We start from the raw sequence: 21,088 nt of genomic DNA, 5'->3' as shown, positions 1-21,088 counted from the left end.
TCAAGGGAATAAAACAAACAAGCAAATAAAATCCATGACCAACTAGGAACAGAACAAGAAATTCCCAGCACGGAGATACTGGAATGAGAGAAGCAAGCCTAAACTACTAAATTTATGCCTGCCAGGCCTCTGAGAAAGCATTTCTCCAGTACTAGCAGTCGTGGTCATAAAAACATTTACTGTTTATATTGTGCTTCAGAATGCTTGAAGTGCTGAACGTACTGCGGCCATCCCTTCAACAAGCCTCTAAGGTAGGTCAGGATTCTCAACCTCACATTACGGTGGGAGGATGAGGGCCAGAGATTTGACCAAAGATAACTTGTGCCTTTCTAATTCAGCCTTAATCCATCTGGTGAGCTCCAGGATGTTTTGGACTGCAACTGCTATCATCAGCCCCTGCCAACACGGCTGGGGGTCATGGCTGCCGTGGGCTGGAGGGCACCAGGTTGGGGAAGGCCAGTCTCTTGGCCACTCTAATAAAGTTTCTAACAATGTGCTATTGTTATTACAGGTGCCATTCAGGCATGTAATATACATACATACTTTCCTTTCTTACTGCAAAACATCCTGTGCAAGAGGTTTTACTTTTAACTTCAGAATAAGCTGCTGCTTCCTTGGGAAAACTATGAGTAAGTTCCAGTAACAACTGGCAACACAGCAAACTTTAAAAATGAGACCTTGCTAAAACTGTGACAGAAGGTCTGCAGTCTGCTTCTACTGGGTGAGGCAGGCACAGCCCCCTCCCCCCCAACAGATTGGATGCAGATGATAATGTGTGTTTGGGGCAGGGATGAGAAAGGGTGCCTGCAAGCGAGCTTGAAAGGGAGCAGAATGTGAGCCGCTGATTGGTGGAACAGAGTAATTAGTGGAAGGTGTAGAACCATTGATTTAGTTAGTGCAAGCTGTGGAGCTGGCATTTGTAAGCTGGGGCTGCCGGTAGCAGGGGCTTCCTCTACTGTCTGATTATGTGGGCTTTCTGGCTGCAGCTGATTTTTTGCTGTTTGTGGCAGCTGTGCATAGGTAAGTCACTGGAATCAGGAGTGGTGCTTGCTTTAACCTGTTCCCTAATACTGTTTATGCTACACAACTGGGCTGAAAGGTTCTTCATGGAAACTCCTCCCTGCAGGAGAAATGTTCTTTTTCTGGGATTGAAAGTAGAAGACTCTTCCTTCTTTATTTTTAGGAAATACTTTTCAGACATGGCACTCTAATGTAATCTTAAGCATATAAGATTGCATTGGAAGCAAGCCCATTAAGTTCAATGGAACTTGCTTTCAAGTGTGCATGTCTAGTACTGACAATTTCCCCTTTGTTTGAAAAAGTAACCCGAGTGCCTTGATTGCTCCTCACTACAAGGTCCCAGAGCATCAAGCGCCTTAAAGGGGGACCATAATAGAGCAACTTGGTCAGTGTTAATCTCTCTGCCGCACTGTATGTGCTGCTGTATTGAGTGCAATTATTACATATCCAATGACAATATTTTATAATAGTCTTCGTAAACTCAAAAGATACTAAAATAGATACAATATACTTGGGTAAGCCAATATCTGTTTAAATTTCATTACTCTTCCTTCCACATGGTTTATTAATTAACACATAGATGTTAAGAGTCATTTTTCATAGCTGTGTGTTGTTGACAATTCAAGTCTTGCATCACTAATCATATTTGCCCGTGGCTTTGAACAACGTAACACCAATTGCATTAATTCTGGCCTTGAATGTTTGTACAACTAAGTACCACAACAATTATTAGCAGCATAAGCTGTTGCAGCAACTTTTCCTAGTGGTGATGCTCTTCAGTTCAGCATCAAGAGTGCAAAGCAGAGGAGGGTATTATTTTCTCTGTTAAGGGAGAAACTTTTGCCAATATCCTGAAAATCACCTGGAGACCTAACTCTCAAACATCTGTGGATAGCAACAACTAAAGAGCTTTCTCCCCTGCTCCCTCCCAAATAGGTTGCTGGGGGGAAATATTTGAAGGGGACTGGAAAATGAGGCACAGATTTTTGTGTGAAATGGCTTGTTAGCTTGGTCATGGGACCAATTGCAAATCCCTAGGCTCAATCTGTTTGTTATGCTCACCTAGTTGGTGGACCTTGGGATTCTAATAAAATCAAAGTAGATCCTACAAATCTAAAGCCTGGCCACCGCTGCAATAAAAACATAGAAAGGGCTTGTGTGCCTGTGATTTTTATAGGCAAAATCTTTAGGATAAGCAGACCCTGTCGATATTCTGCACTACTAACATATAGCAGCCATCGTCTTATCTGGTTCCTGGATTGGTTGCTGGGGGGGGGGCTGTAAATTTGCATAGGATTGGGTATTTACTGGTGGCAGCTGCTGTAAGGATTTGGAAGTGCTAAAGATGACCAAAGATCAGTGTAATAACTGTTAAAGGAACAGGAACATATGACCTATGGGCACGGTGTGCTGCAGTTGCAATGTCCCCGACCTCTGTAACTTAGGATGTAGTTAGCTTGCTGTTTGTGGAAATGGAAAGGCAAACCACTCTCTTTTCTGTGTTAAAGGCAGAAAGAAGCTTAGCACAGATGATAGTGCTTGTGAATATTCCAAATCACTTCACATATGTTTTGTAATCCTTACATCACTCCTGTAAAGCAAATTAGTATTGTCATCCAAATACTGCAGATGGGACAGTGACAGACTAATTTAAGGCTCTGCTATATTTTGTTAAATATATAGACTAGTCATACAGTGTTTGTTAAAGTCTATACCACTCACACACTGGTTTGCAAGCACATTTAAGTCCCAAACAAATCCCTGAATCTGGTCAGTTTAAAACAATAAAAACAATAAATCCAATTATAAAGTAAAAACAAAACTAGCAAAGCAGAGTAAACCAGCAAAACATAATTTTTAAATGGCATAAAACCAGCTAGTGAATTATTTGATGCAAGAGTCTAAGAAAGAGTCTAAGAGTCTAAGAAAGAAAGCAAATGACCACATCCATTGTAATTTGAACAGCCTGTGAAAAAATAAAGGTCTTCACCTGGTCCTCAAAAGACCACAGTGAGTGTGCAGGTGTGCATCTCGTGGGAGAGCATTCCGCTAATGGCCCCCCCCCCTTGTTAGGCAGCAGGTAGAAACGGAGAAGTTCCTATAGAGGTAAGAAACTGACTGGAGAATCTCCTTGCTTCTAACTCAGCCACTTAGGCTGTGGTAAAATGCATCCTCACGGGTGTCATTCCCTTAGTCTTGATAGCATCAGGCATTTGGGTCTTCAACTGGCTGGTCAGGACCCACTACTGAGTCCACCGTCTGCTCTGATGTGGGTTGCCATAGCAGCACTGCCACCATAAAAATATATGGTTTTAAAGAAGAAGTGGGGTGCATGCTTGGGCTAAAAAACAGAACAGAAAGGTTCAAGACAGACACATGCCAACATTACGAGACTATATATACCCCTCTCCCTAAGTTCAAAGAGTACAACAGCTTCTTGTTTGAGCCTGGGAGGCTGAGTGATTGACTGTTCCAAAGTTAATAGCAAGTAATTTTTCTTCTTATTCTAGAAGGCCAGACTCTGGGACCACAAATTGCAAACCCAAAATTTGCTACAAACAATCCCACCCTCACAACAGTTGCTTTAGAGAAGCCCTTCTGTGTGTTTGATGGCTCGATGTTGAAAGGAGCAGCCTATGAAGTATACCTGTATGTCATGAAGGACTCTGGTAAGTGGGTGCTTATTGTGTCTTTCCTTGATCAAGGGGGGTCCCCAAAAGCTGATATTATATTGTTTGGAATTGGAGTAAACCTGTCCCTGTCACCGGCTCCTAGACAGAACCAATTACAGATAGCAGTTTCCACTTGGATGGCAAAGTTTGGAATGGGGAGCGGGGAATGGGTAGACAGGCATTTTGGCAAATGGCCACTGGCCATTCTCCTGCAAAGACACAAGAAAAAACACTGCTAACAGTTACTTAAATAAATAAGCTGATAGTGCTGGTGAATGCCATGTACAAACTGTCATGTAAACTTTTTGCATGTGTCCATTTCTGCTGCAGCAAGTACGTCAGGTTCCTTTGTTATGGACAATAGTAGTAAACCTCTCGAAGCTACTTTCCAACAAACCAGCGGAGGACAAAGTGGGCCTTACAAAGCTGCGATGTTTAATGTTCCAAACTGTGCGTCGCTTCCCAAGCTGTCTGATGCTGTGGATGCCACCAAAGCACCTGCCATCCTGTCTCAGTATCTGGTCAGAGTTGGTGATGATGCCACTTGTTTGTATGACCCAAATTTTCTAGATGCTTGTAATCCGCCTCTCTCCCAAGACACAGCCTACAGGTATGCATTTCTCCCAAGAAAGTTTTTAAAACGTAAGTGCTCAGGGTAATCTGAAAGGGACAGAACACCCTCTACCCAATTGAATGGTGGCATAATTATAAGTCTTCCTGGAATTAAGATCAGCATCCAAATCCTTCCCCAGGTATTCCCACAAAGTGAAATTGGGTGGTTGAGGGTTGGAGGGGGAGGTTGAGGCTCCTCCGTGTAGCGCCCAGCTTGGAAATTGAGCTTTTTCAGGAAGCCAGTTAGAACACATTTGCTGAGGCTTTTGGTGGCTTTTATTCTTATTGTCTTGCTTTTGCTTCTTTTAATTTGGTTGTTTTAAAGTATTCTACAGAGATTCCAGGGCAGTAAAAATTCAATATAATCTCTTAAGTGCAGCAGTAAAAATAAGGTAATGAACTACAAGACTATTAAGCAAAACAGACGTCATAAAACCAATGTCTTGGCCAATGCTGAAAAGACTGAGAAACATCAGTGCCTTCCTGGGGAGGGAATTCCAAAGCTGGGGCACCACCACAGAAAAGGCCCCCTCTCCTCTGCAAACCTCTTTTGCTCCCAAGTCAGCAGTATTGTTCCTGCTGCTGCTTTATGTTTGTACAAGCTGCTTTTAAATACTCAAAACAGCGTACAAATTTAAAATAAGCCAGCTGACCTGCACTTAGCTGCGACTGCAGCAAGTCTCTTCCCAAGGGCTCTGGAGCCTCACTGCAGTCCCTTGGCAGCCCTCTGAGTCACTTGCCATAGCCTGAGGTAGATCAGCAAAACATGTGTACAGTATAGGCCAAGACTCCAAAAGCAGATTTAATAGGTTGGCTTCATTCAGAATACTCCTTGCAAAATGTAGGGAGGGCTACAGCACCCAGCAGAAACGCTCTGCTTTTAAAAAATTGAGTTGCATTCAGGAGCAGGAGCAGGAGAGTTCCCTCTTCCACTGTCCACATGCTTAGTATACTAATCCTAGATTAAATATTCAGTAGAGACCAAAGTGTCAGAATTTGGGTCTCTGCCACAAACAGCTGCAAGGCCCTCATGGAAGGGCACTGATCTAAGGCAGGAGACGGGAGGAAGGATGCCTATGCAGGCTTCTCCCCGTGCCGCTTTATCCCTGCAAGCTCCCTTTGCTCAGCTGGGACTCAGATGTGTTTTCTGGGCGAAGGTGGCTGGGGCACGGAGGGTGGCAGAGGTGGGGAAGGCAAGAAAGCCTGGGAGGAACCATCTCGAGATCTCTTTCCAGCAGAGATCCAGATTCTCAAGCCAGGCCTTAATAATAAGTCTAGCAGCTCGCCAAGTGCCTTAATAGGTTATTGCTTATGCCTGAACTGAGGATTCTGCAGGTAAGAGGCCAGGGTTTTGGTGCGTTAAGATGTTGTCTTCTGTTATCGGAACAGTAAAGCCTTTTCCGCATTCTTGCTACCAGGTTTAAATACGTCCTTGTAGACAGTACAGCAGGTGTCATGAAAGACCAAACTCCCTGGTCTCAACCAATCAAAACCAGAAAGTGTAAGTATTATTATGAGGGGGGTTTGGGGGGGGGGAGTAAACTGTATGCTGAGACCCCTCTAATCCCTGGATCCAGCAAGTATTAAAATTTAACCAAGGCTTCTAATACTTGGAATAGGCAGGCCAGCTTCCTGCTGAGGTGATAGCCTGGGTGATGAGCCATTCAGGGGGACAAAGGAAGGGGTTCTGTGGGAGATGGCAAATGGAACTCACAGAAAGTGATAAGGACAAAAACCAGAGTTGAGAGCAGAGTTTGGCAGAAATGTGATCTAGAAGTAAAGCAGTAAGCTAGAGAGAGAGTCAGAACAATACCTGAGAGCAAGGCATGATTTCTGTTTGAATCCAAGGCTGTAGCTAAGGAAGAAACAAGACCCTTTTGGAGTGGTGATGCTGTGAACCCCTCAATCGTAGGTTCAGGTTGTACATATGTGTAAATAAACCATATATCATAAAGATTCCACAGTCTCTTCTGACCCTCATTCCAAGCGGAAACACGAACCCTGGGTGAGCACCTGCAACCCCTGGAATCTGGCACTGCTCAGAGACTGAGGCGGCATGCAACAGTATGTTTCATGGGAGTGGCATTTCTTGTTTGGCCATCCAGTGTTGTTATACCAAATCCTCCTGTTAAAAGCAACAACCTACCACTTGCCAAGTGCTCTTTCATTGTAGGGTTGCCACAAGTCTGGAATTTTGTGGACATACCTGGAATACTGCAGTCAGAAGCAGCATCCAGGCAGAAATCGGTTAAATGTCCGGGAAAATCAACAACTTCTGTCCGAATTCTCACTGTTTGAAATATGGCAACCCTACTTCATTGTCCCATCTAAATAGGTTGTGCAGAAGGCTGACACCACTCCACTTCCTCTCCTAGTGAAATGGTCCTCCACCATTGATACCTGGCCAGGTCGCAGAAGTGGTGGGATGATAGTCATAACTTCCATTCTGAGTGTGCTGATGTTCACCCTCGTGGCTGGATTTCTTGCTGCTACTCTTCTGACTGTAACGTGAGTTTCTTTTGTGCTCTGCTTTGTCTCTACCCATTATTAAGGTTCAGATCTAATCAACATCTCCCAGTAGAACCCCTTCAGAGCTTCATGCACATGGGAAGGAAACCCAAAGGGTTTTGCTGCAGAACAATACTGCCCTAGATGTAGCCTTATAGCACCATTAAGAGAGCAGCTCTGGAAGGTGATTGAGGTGGCTTTCTGTTTCAGTTGCTTAAGTGTCGCTTGAGCTATCATGAACTTGTCCTAATCAGTTGGCGTAAATAGGGCTGGCTTGCATATGCATTAAATTCATCTTGCTTCACATTATGCTTTTCAGTGAAGTTGGTTTAAAATGTAAGTGAGCTAGTGATCAAGGGGTTGCATGATGTGAACCCCTCCTTCCTTCTCTCTTTCTTTCCCAGGGCATCAGAAGAGACTCCCACTGAGATGAGATATGAATCCCAAACAACCCAACAGACGTCTCCAAGAGTGCTAGAAGCTTCTGAGTCAGAACTAGAAGTTTCTTCCACCCACTAAATATAGTCTTCAAGTCAGAAAAGGTGGCAAACCAACTGTGGATGTCCTTTCAATGCTCCCAGATGCTTGAATACGAAGTCTGGTTACAAAACTGCACATCTTTAAAAAACTGTGACCCCGTGTGACTTAAGTGTTGCTTAAGTGTCGCTTGAGCTATCATGAACTTGTCCTTGAGCTATCATGAACTTGTTGGCGTAAATAGGGCATAGGACAGGAATATTCATGAACTTATCTCCAGTTCTCAAGCAGCGATGAACTTAAATATATGGCTTTTTTAAGTTTAAAAGGGGACCTTTTCTGGGTGGGTAGTCCAAAATAATATTCTAACATTAATTCTAACATTAATTAAATTAATTAATTAATTCTAACATTAATTTCTTGAATGACTTATTAACTTTGAGCAATGGGCTATAAGTCCTGTTACTGAAGTTGGGGGTAGCCCATATGATGTTTTTCAGTATTTCTGACTACAACTCCCATCAGCCCCATCCAACACAGCCAGTGGCCAGGGATTATGGGAGTTGTAGTTCTAAACATCTGGAAGACACCAAACTGGCTACCCTGATTTAAGTGATATAGCCTGGGTCATTTAGCATGTGTGGTTTTTATAAAGCAATCATTTGATTTGTGAAAATTGATTGTAGTAGAGTACAAATTTAAACTTCTAAAGGTATCATAATTGATGCTGTATCTAAGTTCCAATTTAAAAGAAGAGAATACTGAGTAATTGGAGTCAACGTGGCCGAGTGGGGAGGGGAATGGCAGAGGAAACTGGTTACAAATCTGAAAATTGTTGTGGCTGCTTAAGCTTTGTCTTTGGGTGAAACTGAGCAACATTTATACATAGAATTGCATGGGAAACCACATTCCAGAATGCTCATTTGTTTAATGTACATCATGAGATTACTGAAAATCTTCCTGTGCTTCAAACAATAGAGCATTGGAGGAAGCATTGTTGACCTTGTTCTGATGCGATGCTCCTCTAATAACACAATCTGCAGTGTTTTCACGCAGCAAGAGTTGCTGTTTATGATTTTTGCTGGCCCTGTTGTCAGTCTAATCTACATCAGACCTAATGAAGGGCATCCCCAAAAAGTTTTTTGTTGACTTGGCTGAGGGATGGGGAGTTTGTGGCCTCCAACTCTACTTGGATTCCAGCTCCCATCAGTCCCAGGCAGTGTAGACAATGGATGGTGGGAGTTGTAGTTTAGCAACAGCTGGTGTAGAGTTGATCACTTGATTTGTAAAGTGATAATGTAACTAAAAATCTCAATCCAGATACTTTAAGCTTAAGCTTTTTTTAAAAAAAAAAAATGTTGTTGGCTGATTGCATGATTCAAAAGTGTTGTGGTAAAAACTGAAAGGTACTTTGAAGTTCTGGAGAATAAGTATCCAAGCTGTGAAGCCGGGAGCTGAAGAATGGGTAAAACGCTGCTTGAACAGAGTTTAACGGCGTTCCTTAGTTGTAACTTGCCCAGTCCCCAGTCCCCTTTCTTCCTTGTGTCTTGTTTCAGACTGCAGATGAAGCTATTTGCGCTTATCTTTGCCCAATAGCCTGGTTCATATGTACAGTATTGAGAAACTGCCTTTCCCATTATAAGTGAGACTTAGACTCACATGGTTCACCATTGCAGGAAACTGGCTTAATAAACATGCTGGGATCTTTGGGCTTGTTCACATTAACCATAGTTTAAGCAACCCACAGCCGTCAGATGTCTTGGGCAACTGGGAACAGTTTAAAATGGGAAGCAGAAGCTTTACATTTCCTCATTTCAGGTGTGCAGGCCTATAGCTCTTAAGTATTTGATCCTATGTTGTCCATTATGAGAAGAAATGTAACTTGGTTCTTTGTGGTATGTTGCACTTCCGAGTTAAATGAACAGAAATGTGTGTAATTTTTTGAGAATAAACAATCCAGAGGAACGCATTGTGTTTCCTGCCCACAACTTGCCTTGAAGAAGTCAAAAGCTCTGCATGTTTCAATGGGTCTCTCTCCTCTCCTCTCAGCTATGTTTGCCATTCACAGAGCTTTACTCCCTTGTGGTCAATTTGATATTATCATGGGTCCCGCCCAGGGGGCTGTGGAAAGGACCTTGCTATTCGGATGGCAGGTTGAGGACTGCATTACAAATGCATGCTGAAAACTGAAAACTAACACAGCAGGCCCAGGGAAGGGCTAGGCTTGAACTCCTGGATTTCTCCTGCTAGACAACTGTGGCCTTATTTTACATGGGGGGAGGGTGTTATAATGTCATAATCATGTCAGTTGACTAGCAGGTGGGTTGTCCCCCCACCTGTCAACGTTGGCCCACAAGGTGGGAACAGATAAGGATCTGGCCCACTGAGCCAAAACAGAACCCCACCCCTGTGGTAAATCAAGTTTCTCTTGATTTGATTACCACTAGCTTTCTCTAGCCAGTTTGCATGCTCCTCATGCCATTGAGATGAGAACGCTCTGGAACATGGGCAAGAACCACCTTGTACTCAAATATGATGTAGTTAAAGATTATAGGTCATCAAAGCATGTAGCTAAACCTGTTTGCAGAGGTCATGAACTTTGAAACAGAATGAAAGGCAGGGACAGTGGTGAAGGGATAGGACTGGACAAGACTGACCTTTCCGCTGTCAGAAACCAGAGCAAAAGAATCTCAAGCTGCATACATACCATATATTTCAAGCACATTTAAAACAGATGGCTTCCGACTCAGAATCCTAGGCTACCCAAACAATTTCCAGGTTGGAGGAGGCTGTGAAGCCGAGAGGGGTATAAATAACTAGGTCATACTAGGACACATGGCATTCTTAGGTGCCTAGTAGAGGTGGACAAGTTACTGCTGTGGCAAAACAGGGACAAGGTCTAACCCTCTGCAACAAAGAGTAGTGCTTCTATGAGATCCATGCTTTGTTCTTGGGAGGAGTTGCTACTTTTTGGAAGACCCCATTAGCACTATTCTTGAGTCAAGGGCTTAGCCACACTTCCTCTTTCCCCCTGGGGAAAATGGTTCTTTAGCACTCAGTCAGCGCAAATGGCTTGTTGGGTTTTCTGTGGGTTGCATTTTCTTCCGATTTAGAGCTGAACAGTGGGTTTCCCCTGAGAATAGTTGGTTTTCCAGGTCAGGGGTGGGGTGCAGAGGGTGCTCTTCAGCTTCCGCACTCATCCAGCCCTCACCGCTGACAGGCAGGCACTTGTGAGCTGGGCAAGGTGGGACATGGAGGGTGAAGAACCTCCTCTGCGCTCACCCAACCCGCACTGCCACAGCCCAGCAGGGCGCTATGGGGATCTCTTGGGGGCAGGGGGGGGGGCTGGTTTGCGCCTTCCATATTGTGTGCCCGGGGCCACGGCCCCCCTGGCTCCCCCACACTTCACCCCTGGGAGTGGGGCAAGGAGAAAACTGCTCAGCCCCATGCTTTCTAGGCACAGGACAAGCGGAAGTGAGGATGAGCCCAAATACAACAGAAAAAATACATACCTGCAGATCTATCCAATTCCCAAAGACTACATATGCTGTTTTGGCATGGAAGGGTACATTTACAGTAGAAAGTTCCTTTTTAAAAAAAGGAAATGATAATAATTTTATTAGTTTATTAATTGATTTTTACATAAGTCTCAAAGTGATTTACAATAAAAATAACTAAAATAGGTTCAAAAGAAATACAGAGAAAATGAAGGATCACTTTTAAAACAATAGAAAATGAACACCGAAGGCAGAGATGAGTACGTAGGTGAGTTTTCCATCTAGCTGGAAAAGCTTGTTGAAACAAAAATGTCTTCAGTTGTATCTCAAAATTATGATGCCCAAGAAACAGGGGCAGCCACAGCCCTCTTCTAAGTTGCTGTAGCGCAGGCATTTTAGCATTAAGGACTCTCCTGCTGAATGCCCTGAGCTACCAGGGATGGAAGGAGGAAGGTGGTCTCTCAAGTTACCTTGATCACACAATGTGTATGTTATTTATTTTCTACAGTCTACCCCACATTAACAACATTAACTCCGGGCACAGACAGATGACTTTGGAACCTCTCACACACTAACAAGTTGGGTTTTTTTAATCTCTGAAGCTGTATGTAATTGTTAAATATTACCATGGGTATGCTCCTGATATTCTTCTGAAAGAATGGACTCCATTAGGAATATAAAAAGAAAACTATCTTGTTTCAGCCCAGTTCTCATAATTATTTTTTTTTAACATTCCTGTAAGTGCTTTTATAGGTAAGTATGCAGTTCCCAATACGTTAAGGACTGTGTTGTTGCATAAGTGCCCAGCACACCTTGCTCCCCTGTCTTGCTTGTGCAGCACCTGATTATCTTGTTTTCCTTGTTTTTCTGGCCCATTTCATGCTTACAAAAGAATGGGCTGCCCATCCACACCGCCCGCCCCCCCTGCCCGGCCAAAGCAGAAAACTTGCGGTTCGATCAACTGTCCTTTCAGTTGGCCACTTAGTTAACTCTTGGCTGTACAACATGAAGCTGAGTTTGCTCTTGTGTTTGCTTGGCAGTTTGGGATCTGGATGGGCTGTTCTAGTGGAAGACCTGGAAAAAATCAGTAAGTATTACCTTCTTGCTTGAGCAGGAATAGGTTGCCAAAGCATTGAAGTGTAGAGCTTGATCTGGGTGGACAGGAACATAAAGCCCACTGTCATCTCAGTACATAAATTTATATTGATGAAGTTCCATATGTTTGGGTGATGTTTTACGGCAAATAACTGTTCATATTAAATAACAGTTTATGCTCTACACTACACATATGATTTGCTTGCAAAAAAATTAATACATAATCTTTTTCTCATTATGACCTGATTCTGCTGATACTTTCAGACTTTCTCTTCCACTATTATTGTTGTTTTCTTCCCTTGGGAGAGTCCTGTACCTTTAAAAGCTGTGTGGCAAGTAAAAATTCAGATACTTAAACTTTCCCCATTATTACAACTGGATGCCCCCAAAGAGCTGAATTTCTGCTTCCCACGCAGATGTTAAAAGCACAATAACTTTGCTTCAATGTTTTTTTCTTGGCAACCTTACAATAAATCAATCCTTGTCATAAGGAAATTTACTTTTATGTACAGTTCCAAGCAGCACTTCAGAAAACAAAGAATCACAACTAACAATTCAGTGGAGTTGCATTGTATATGTCTGAGAAAGAACTGAAACCTTCAAGGCTATAACTGATTATCGCCGAGAAATGACAAATGACCAGAAAGCCTCATGACATGAGTAGAAAGCTAGAAAGGACATCTGTATGTTAAAGCAATAATGGAGAAATCATTTTGTTTGTGATATATATTCAGAGATATAAATAGAGCAACGTAAGATACATTTCATATGAAGCTGTTAGGGAAGAAACCAAATAAGCTTTATGTTCCCTGCCACTGTTTGCAGAACTACATCAGAGAAGCTACAATGTTAACATCATATTTCAATTATTCTTGCAATGCTGTATGCAAAACGTGTTACTCTGCTGCTGTGATGCTCTCTTCAGAAAGGAAGCAGCGGTGGGCCTGGATGGCTAAAGGGCAAACATGCTGATGGGCAGCTAATGAGTTTTTCAGGTTATTGTTTTTAGGTTGTTTGCTGAGATTAAAAAACACATTTGAATAGAGATGGATTGATTATTATAAACTGATAGAGAAGAAGGAAGCTTTTCACCCTGTGTCCATAGTAGGGTTACTGCCTTTTTGACTGGCCCTCCACCTGTGCAGACTAAAGTGTGATGTTTCCTTGCCTTACGCCAGCACCTCAGATCTGTCTCTCTGGCCCTTGGGACTCTCCCTGGCTTGTGTCCCTCCTCAGCCACCCCCCCCCTCAAAAGGCTTCATCCCTCAATGACGCTGCTTCAAACTCTACTTCAGTGTTTTTGCCTGCCTGGAAGGTCTCCTCGGAGTATGGCAACATTCAGGGGTCACTTTTGTCCCTGGCCCTGCCTACCATTAGCATGTGGCCTCCAGAAGCCTCTTTGGAAGAGAATGTGGCCTCTGGCGGGAAAACATTCCCTACTCCTGACCTATATACACTGAAGACCTCCAGTCCTTTGAAACTCCACCCCCATTTGTGCTTCTTTCTTTCTTTCTATATCTATCTATCTATCTATCTATCTATCTATCTATCTATCTTTTTTGGAGAGCATAATTCTTCTAGCTATCTTTGAGTATTAAATTAGTTCTTTTTCACCAGGGAGCAGTTTAGTCTTCAGTAGCATAATTCTTTCATAGAGAAAAATTTAAACCACTTAGGCAACTCAACTGAAGGAATTACCGTATTTTTCGCTCTATAACACGCACCTGACCATAACACGCACATAGTTTTTAGAGGAGGAAAACAAGGAAAAAAATATTCTAAACGAAACAGTGGATGTATGATTTTTATGGTTCATGCTGTGGCCACAGACATGTGATCTGATGGTGAGTTTGGGGTAGCCCAATGCAAAAATCCTGAGGATCCATGTGGATCCGTGCTTTGTAACCACGTTTTAAGTGGGGAGGGAAGGAAAAGCACTCAAGGGACAAGGAGCACGCATGGGGTGTGTGGAGAAGGATGCTGCTAATAATGCAGGAGAGGGGTATAAGGGGAGAAGGCTCCTCTCCTCTCCCACTTTGCTCCTTTAAAACAAGCAGGCTCTGCTTCTCTCCCTCCTTCCCAGCTCGGCTAGCTGAAAAGCTTTGCTGCTATTTAGCGAGCTGAGTGGGGAGGAGAGAGGGACAGAGAGCACGGTTGATTTAAAGGAGCCAACAGGACCGGAGCTGCTTACACTCGTGTAAGCGGCTCCTCTTCTCTCCCGCTTTGCTCCTTTAAAACAAGCAGGCTCTGCTTCTCTCCCTCCTTCCCAGCTCGGCTCGCTGAAAAGCTTTGCTGCTATTTAGCGAGCTAAGTGGGGAGGAGAGAGGGACAGAGAGCACGGTTGCTTTAAAGCCTCTCCCGCTTTGCTGTTTCAAAGCGAGCCATGGAGGAGTGAAGGAAGGGGAACCATGGATCCTCTGCTCACGACTGCAGCAGATCCCCCCACCATCCGTAGGCATTCGCTCCATAACACGCACAGACATTTCCCCTTACTTTCTAGGAGAAAAAAAGTGAGTGTTATGGAGAGAAAAATACGGTACTCTTCTTTTATTACGTAGAACCATGTGTGTGCAGTTTCTCATCACTTGAGAATGGCAGCTAAACTGAGCTGGTTCTACCAAAAAGCCCTGCATTTGAAATAAGCCGAAGCCTGGCTGATGGTTCATTCAGACACAGCTGTCACGATTCAGGGCTGTGCTCATGAAGTGATGGACCTGCATGCCTGAGCCAGCCCATTTCAGCATCTCACTGGGCCTGCAATTTGAAACAGCACAACACATTCAGCTATTGAATATTGTTGAGTGTGTGTGGAGAAAATTTGGCACATGGTATGGCATTCTGCAGCAGCTGCCATCAAGCATTTTGTACAACAGCTTCTGAATAGGAGCAGCCTATGTCAGTGCTGTGAACTTGGGACTTTCAGAAGCAGTACAACTGAAAGTTTCAAAATAATTTTTGCCCCCTTCTGACTGGGAGGGGATGGAGCTGGTTTAAAAGTAGGAGCCTGTTCTGAACATAACAATAAATGTCTGTTTATGTCTTTGCCCTTAGTGATGGCTATCTGCAAGTTTGGGGCTGTGATTCAAGCAAAGGCACTTTGAAAAGTGCACTTTATTCAATTGACAGGGTTTGTGATAAATTAGCTATCCCATGGAACAAGACCATGATGTTACTTTTCATTTTGTTTTTCAGCATTGGATTTTTTCCCTAACAACAGCATGCTTTTAACAACCTATATGAGCACCTACTTTCTTGTCAATATCCCAAAGTGTGTTACCACCGCAAAGTTTTCTCCAGCCACAGTGAGAATAGCTGTAGCTCAGCTTCCTGACTCGTCCACTTTGCCAGGTATGGGATTTATGTGTGTGTGTGTGTGTGTGTGTGTGTGTGTGTAACATTTGATGCAGCCATGCAGGAATGAGCGGGATCCTGCCTGAGAGATTTCGTTACTCTAATCCAGATATGGAGAACCTGTGGCCCTCTAGATCTTGTTGGGCTCCACTTCCTATCAGCTCCAGTAGGCAGGAATGATGGGCATTATAGTTCAACAACATTTGGAAGGCCAAAGGGTAGCCCCCCTTGGTCTAATAATTGTCTCCCTTCTATTAAAAGTCTCACATGTTTCTCCAGAGGGCAAACCTCAGCATTGTACTTTGAGCAGAAGTCAGCAGCTGAGGGGATGGTCTGTTGTGGCTGTCTTCCAGAAGTGATGAACCTGCGGCTGTGTGAATTTTAAAAACTCATTTCCACATAGCTCCCATGCAACCCACCTCAAGGGCATTTAAATGCCGAGTGCCTGAAACATAGGGAAAAACATTAACATTCATATCCATTTATATCCCAAGTGCTCAGTGTACAATTTTCAAAACCAGGTTTTAAAACTGCCGTCCAGCCTGAGAAAGGTTAAAATAACAAGAGTCACCAGCAGATGTGACCTGGGGGGGCAGATGTTTTCCTTATCCTTCGTACATCAGTCTTGTGGCACCACACAGACAAGCAAAACTTGCTGATCAAGAACTGAAGATAAAAACTACAGCATTTCTGTTCCACGTTTTACTTCATTCCTTTTCCATTAATGTACGTCTGAGCTGGACTTTCCAGTCCCAATCCCTCTTGCTTTGAAATGGCCAACAGAATACTTGGACAATTTTTCAGGGACTCCTTCATAAAGTAGAGAATTAGCAACTGGGTGCTGTAATCTTTTTCTCTTTTCCATATCTGGACATGCAATAAGAGTGCTTGAGGAAAGAAAAATACAAAATATATTATGCTTCCTTATCTGTCCATCTCACAATATTAAAACTGTAAATGAGAACGTTTTCCTGTCATTTAGCCAAGCCGTATACTTGAGCAATGGAAACTGGGGAAATGATGGGCTCTTTGCTACTGGAAAGGGCTCCCCAAGGATGTTATGCTATGCTGTGGCTTATTTATGTACAGTATTTTGACCCAAAGGGCCCCAAAGCGGTAACCAGCATAACAGTACAAAGTGGGAGGGTGGGGAGTACAATAAATACAACTGGGTTTGACGGTTGGCCTGTAATACAAAGAAAGGTGGTCATATATTCAGGAAAATGAATAGGTTCTGGGTCACGTTTGAGTCCCCTTAAGCTCTTGGGCCATGTTGTTCTGTTTGCTTGGATTTACAGATATAGAGGGACACAGAGAGATGCACACAATCATTCCCCCTCCATTAATTAAGCTGAAGAATTTAGCAGAATGATGAGTCTAGTCTTCTCTCTACTTTCTTGGCTTTATATAATCCTTGAAATGTCTTTACCTGGCACTACTTTGGATGACAAGAATTTGGAGCTCATGATTGCTAGTGCCTGTCCCTCAAGTGTCCCATTTTAAGTGGGACATACCAGATCACAGAAGCCAATCCCAGCTTCTGTTTGGATCCCAGAAGCACTGGCGGAGGAAGAGGAGTGTGGGGGGAGCGCACTGCCCCTGGCAGCTCCATCCCGGTGGGGTGCCATCGCGGCTGACCCCCCGCTAGGTGCCACGCCCCAGCAGGTGGTATGTCATGCCCCCAGGACACATGCCATGCCCCCGCCTGCTCTCCGCCCCCTGGTACCGGAGCATGAAGCTCTGCCACTGCCCGGAAGGTCCTGTTTTTTCATCTGGTGTGAGTCCAGAGTGCTGGACCAAAAGATGCTCACTCTGGTGCAATCAGCAGGGCTGTGCCACCTCTGGTGTGATCCTGCTAACGAGTGCCAGAGTGCCGGAACAGAAGAAGGTGCGTCCCTCCTGATGTCCCAATTTTGGGAACAAAAATTTGGAGGGTATGGAAATAGCATGTAGTGTTCTTTCTCATTTCTACCAGTGCAGGCTTCCAAGAAGAAGGGATTTCATTTTTCAGTGATCCATTTTTGAAAAAGGAAAGAGAGAGGCCCCTCAAATAGAGAAATCCAGCATGTCAAGAAGAAGGCTGGGCTAACATTTTATGCATGCATAGAAATTCTTGGTTGCATATCAAAGATGCATTCCCTCACCTGCCATCTGAACAGGTGCCATCCGAGAAGAGCTGTAACATTTTCTGTTTCTAAATGCTGAAATGACTCTTTGTGCTGTACTGATGAAATATATTTGTGATTATCATATTATGGGCTGTTCTTCATCTTTTGAAGGTGTGACAGATACTGAACAGATTGAAAATCTCCGCAAAACACCTCAAGCCACTCTTTATTTTGCTGGTGAATTCAAGAGTGTCTCCTGTGAAGTAGCTAGGGACATTGTGGTACTGGATTTAGATAACAGCCAATATGAGCTCATGACAGTCGTAGGCTACCAGGTGGGATCAGAATTTTGCCGTCAAACTAAAGGTCCCTTCTGCAATCAAGCCCTCAAGCCATCCACATTTTATAGGTAACTGAAATATATGCACCTCTGACTTTTTAAAAATAATGTATATTTTATTTACAGACCATGCACTAATTTTAGAGGCTAAACATTTGTACTTTTCAGATGGTTACTGGTGTATGTTGGGTTGCATCTAGGCAGGGGAGGAACTGAGGTTGTAGCATTCTAGGACACTGCAAACATCAAGCTTGTGTTTAAAATACAAATACAAATACAATCAGCAGGAGAAAAACCTGTCACATGGAACCTTGCCTTTGGAATGATCTCAGGATAGGCACATGATATGGGTGGGGTAGAAATAATAATAATAATAATAAATAATAATAATAAATAATAATAAATAACAACAACAACAACAACAATAATAATAATAATAATCCAGTTCTCAGTGAATGGGATCCGTACCATTTGAGAATACAGAGGGGGGTCCTTATGTCTGAAATGTCCTCCGTATATACACATGGAGAATTAGCATGATGATGGGGCAAAAGCTAGGCTCCCCTGGTATCTAGTTTTTTTTTACATGGAAGAAATATTTTTATAGGGAGAAGAGTTTTAGTACAATCTGGAGTGGCATACTCCAACACAGGTTTACCACTTAAATAAAACAAAACAAATTCCTTCCAGTAGCACCTTAAAGACCAACTAAGTCAGTTCTTGGTATGAGCTTTCGTGTGCATGCACACTTCTTCAGATACTGAAGAATACTTCTTCAGATACTTCTTCAGGTATCTGAAGAAGTGTGCATGCACACGAAAGCTCATACCAAGAACTGACTTAGTTGGTCTTTAAGGTGCTACTGGAAGGAATTTGTTTTGTTTTCACTTAAATAAAATTAGGCTGCATTCTACCAGGGTTTCCAGGAATGGTGTAAAAAGCTTTCTTGTTCCATTAGAATGCTTGTGGGGTAAGAGAAACTCCCCTTCCTTTGCTTACCTATTAACGAAAGATCTTTTGGGTTTAACTAGTACCATACAGTATAAAATAGTAGAAGAGACAGGTTGAACCAGGTAAGCGATTTTGGTTGTTATCAATAACTTTATTATGTGTGCATACTTTTAATTATGGCCATTTTTTGCACACCACCTGCATTTATTTTCCAATATAAAAGCAAAAGTACATAGTACCAGTATTCTAAACAGGCAACATTCCCCCCAGGGCAATACCAAATTTTAATAATAGAATCTAAGACTATGGATTCAGGATGGTGGGTCGAGCATTCCTATTTAACATGTTAAAACATGGGGCCAAGACTACAATGAGATTGTCTCCAGTTCTATTTTCATACTTGATATTTTAAAGTGCATATGAATTTTCCCTGGCCTTATAATCTCTGTTTTCTAGGGTCAACTTCTTTTTCTTGGATGCCAAGTCTACAATAAGAGCTCATACTGACTGGTCAACAGCAATACAGACCAAAAATGGTGAGTTTCAGTAATGAATAGATATATCCTAGAATGTAACACATTGCCCAGTTAAAAAATATCTGTGCAGTTAAGGACAGATATGGTAGCAGAAAATATTCACCTACTTGGTATGTGAAAGATTTTGAATCTGGGTTTTCCACTGCTGCGTAACCTAAGTGGCCATTGATGTACGGATGCCCACCCACTGTGTGAAAATAAAAATAGATACACTTGTGAGTTGTGAACAAGCGGAACCTTAAAGTCTAACCACTTTTATTATGACAATAGATTCCATACACTCACAGGTGCACATGTAGGCCAGACTAAAAATTCTTAGACTATGCCACAATACACTTTGCTTCTCCCACCACCCAAAAAACTAACACAACTTTGGAACAACTTTGCAGGGGTTAGTTTTTTCTGATATGGTACTTGTCCCCCTGACCTCTAGTTCTCTATGTGGAAGGAATGTTCTTTCTGTAGGAAGGAGTGTTTCAGTCACGTGGGACCACTCTGACACTTTGTTGATTCAATAGGAATATGTTGTGTGTATACTCGTGTTATACAAGTCCTGCCTGAATACCTCAGTGCAATATTTTTAGTTGTTATACATAAGTATAAAGCACTTCCTTAGTAGGGATATAAAATGGACTTTGACCATTTATAAATGGACTTTGACCCAATCTGTCTTGATTGCTTTAATTCATGGGTAGGCAAACTAAGGCCCGGGGGCTGGATTCGGCCCAATCGCCTTCTCAATCCAGCCCGCGGACAGTATGGGAATCAGCGTGTTTTTACATGAGTAGAATGTGTGCTTTTATTTAAAATGCATCTCTGGGTTATTTGTGGGGCATAGGAATTCGTTCATTCCCTCCCCCCCAAAAATATAGTCTGGGCCCCCACAAGATCTGAGGGGCAGTGGACCAGCCCCCTGCTGAAAAAATTTGCTGACCCCTGTGTTTAATTCTTGAACCCGTTTTCCTTTTGCATTCCAGTGACAAACTATGAAACTGCTGATGTGATGTTTGAGCGAGCTGGAGGAATGATAGTAATCACCATTCTGGTCTCGGTTGGTGGGGCTGTCCTAGTGGTTGCCTTAATTGTAGCAGTAGCTCTTTCAAATAAGAAATAGCAAGCAGGCAACTCGGCACTTCCTTTCTTCTGGAACAGCGGCAACAACAGATATGAATCAACTGCAGGATTTTTCCAGAGAATCAAAGAATGTACTTTAGTAAAATGTTTTCAGTCAAAGAACAAGCATTCTGAAGAACGAGAGTATCTTAAAAATGTTTTGGGTTGTTGTTGTTGTTTTGGTAGAATTTAACCTACAATGACTGCAGAATTTATGCTGTTTATGTGGCCTCTTCCCACAGTATGTTCTTAAAGTCTATATATCTGAAAATGAGATTGTGGTTCCCTGTATGTTCATTGGTGACAAACCTTTGTTGTTGCCGCATAATGTATGAAATGCTGCTTAGATAAGACTGAATCATAATAACAATTTCAATGTCTTTAGCATGGGGAATGGAAGTTCCAGAGAATTATGAGGAGGGAAAACTCTTAAAGTGACACCTTTAACTGGACCAACTTCTACAAAGGTGCATATGCAAATTTTAATGCTTTATTCTTCATTATTTCTGCCTGCCTAAAAAAAGAATACATCTGCAAAACCCAAAGGCTGGTGGACTTTGGTCCTATAAGGCAGCTTGCTATTTCATGTCTTTCACATTTATACAAGTGCGCTTTTGGACGGGCCTGGTCTACTTTCTGTGCTCTGTTACTATAAAATAAAAATGATCAAACGTTGTACAGTCCTAAATGCTCCAATGTCATGTAATACACACACAATAAGGCTTTTGTAATCATTGTGTCCAAATTGAAGAAATAATAAATCTTTGTGTCTTCTTTGTCTTTTAGTTTCTGATTGTATGCTACAATG

General features: G+C 42.7%; 2 protein-coding genes across 2 annotated transcripts; both read left to right on the top strand.

Annotated features, from left to right (window-relative positions):
• Nucleotides 1-938: 938 nt before the first annotated feature.
• UPK3A (uroplakin 3A) lies at nt 939-7,631 on the top strand. Its single transcript, XM_081861336.1, has 7 exons — nt 939-1,020; nt 3,531-3,689; nt 4,023-4,302; nt 5,723-5,805; nt 6,680-6,812; nt 7,217-7,472; nt 7,541-7,631. The coding sequence occupies exons 1-6, from the start codon at nt 966-968 to the stop codon at nt 7,329-7,331; spliced, it is 825 nt and encodes a 274-aa protein (XP_081717462.1). The 5' UTR covers nt 939-965; the 3' UTR covers nt 7,332-7,472; nt 7,541-7,631.
• Nucleotides 7,632-11,665: 4,034 nt separating this feature from the next.
• LOC309343315 (uncharacterized protein) lies at nt 11,666-21,036 on the top strand (the record flags this gene model as incomplete). Its single annotated transcript, XM_081864650.1, has 5 exons — nt 11,666-11,873; nt 15,074-15,229; nt 17,512-17,749; nt 19,088-19,167; nt 20,145-21,036. 5 exons carry the CDS (start codon nt 11,666-11,668, stop codon nt 20,279-20,281), a joined length of 819 nt encoding a protein of 272 aa, XP_081720776.1. The 3' UTR covers nt 20,282-21,036.
• Nucleotides 21,037-21,088: the final 52 nt, after the last annotated feature.

Source organism: Podarcis erhardii, assembly GCF_964252035.2.
Source record: "Podarcis erhardii genome assembly, chromosome: 5".
Taxonomy (NCBI): domain Eukaryota; kingdom Metazoa; phylum Chordata; class Lepidosauria; order Squamata; family Lacertidae; genus Podarcis; species Podarcis erhardii.
This window is presented reverse-complemented; position numbering and strand designations above follow the sequence as displayed.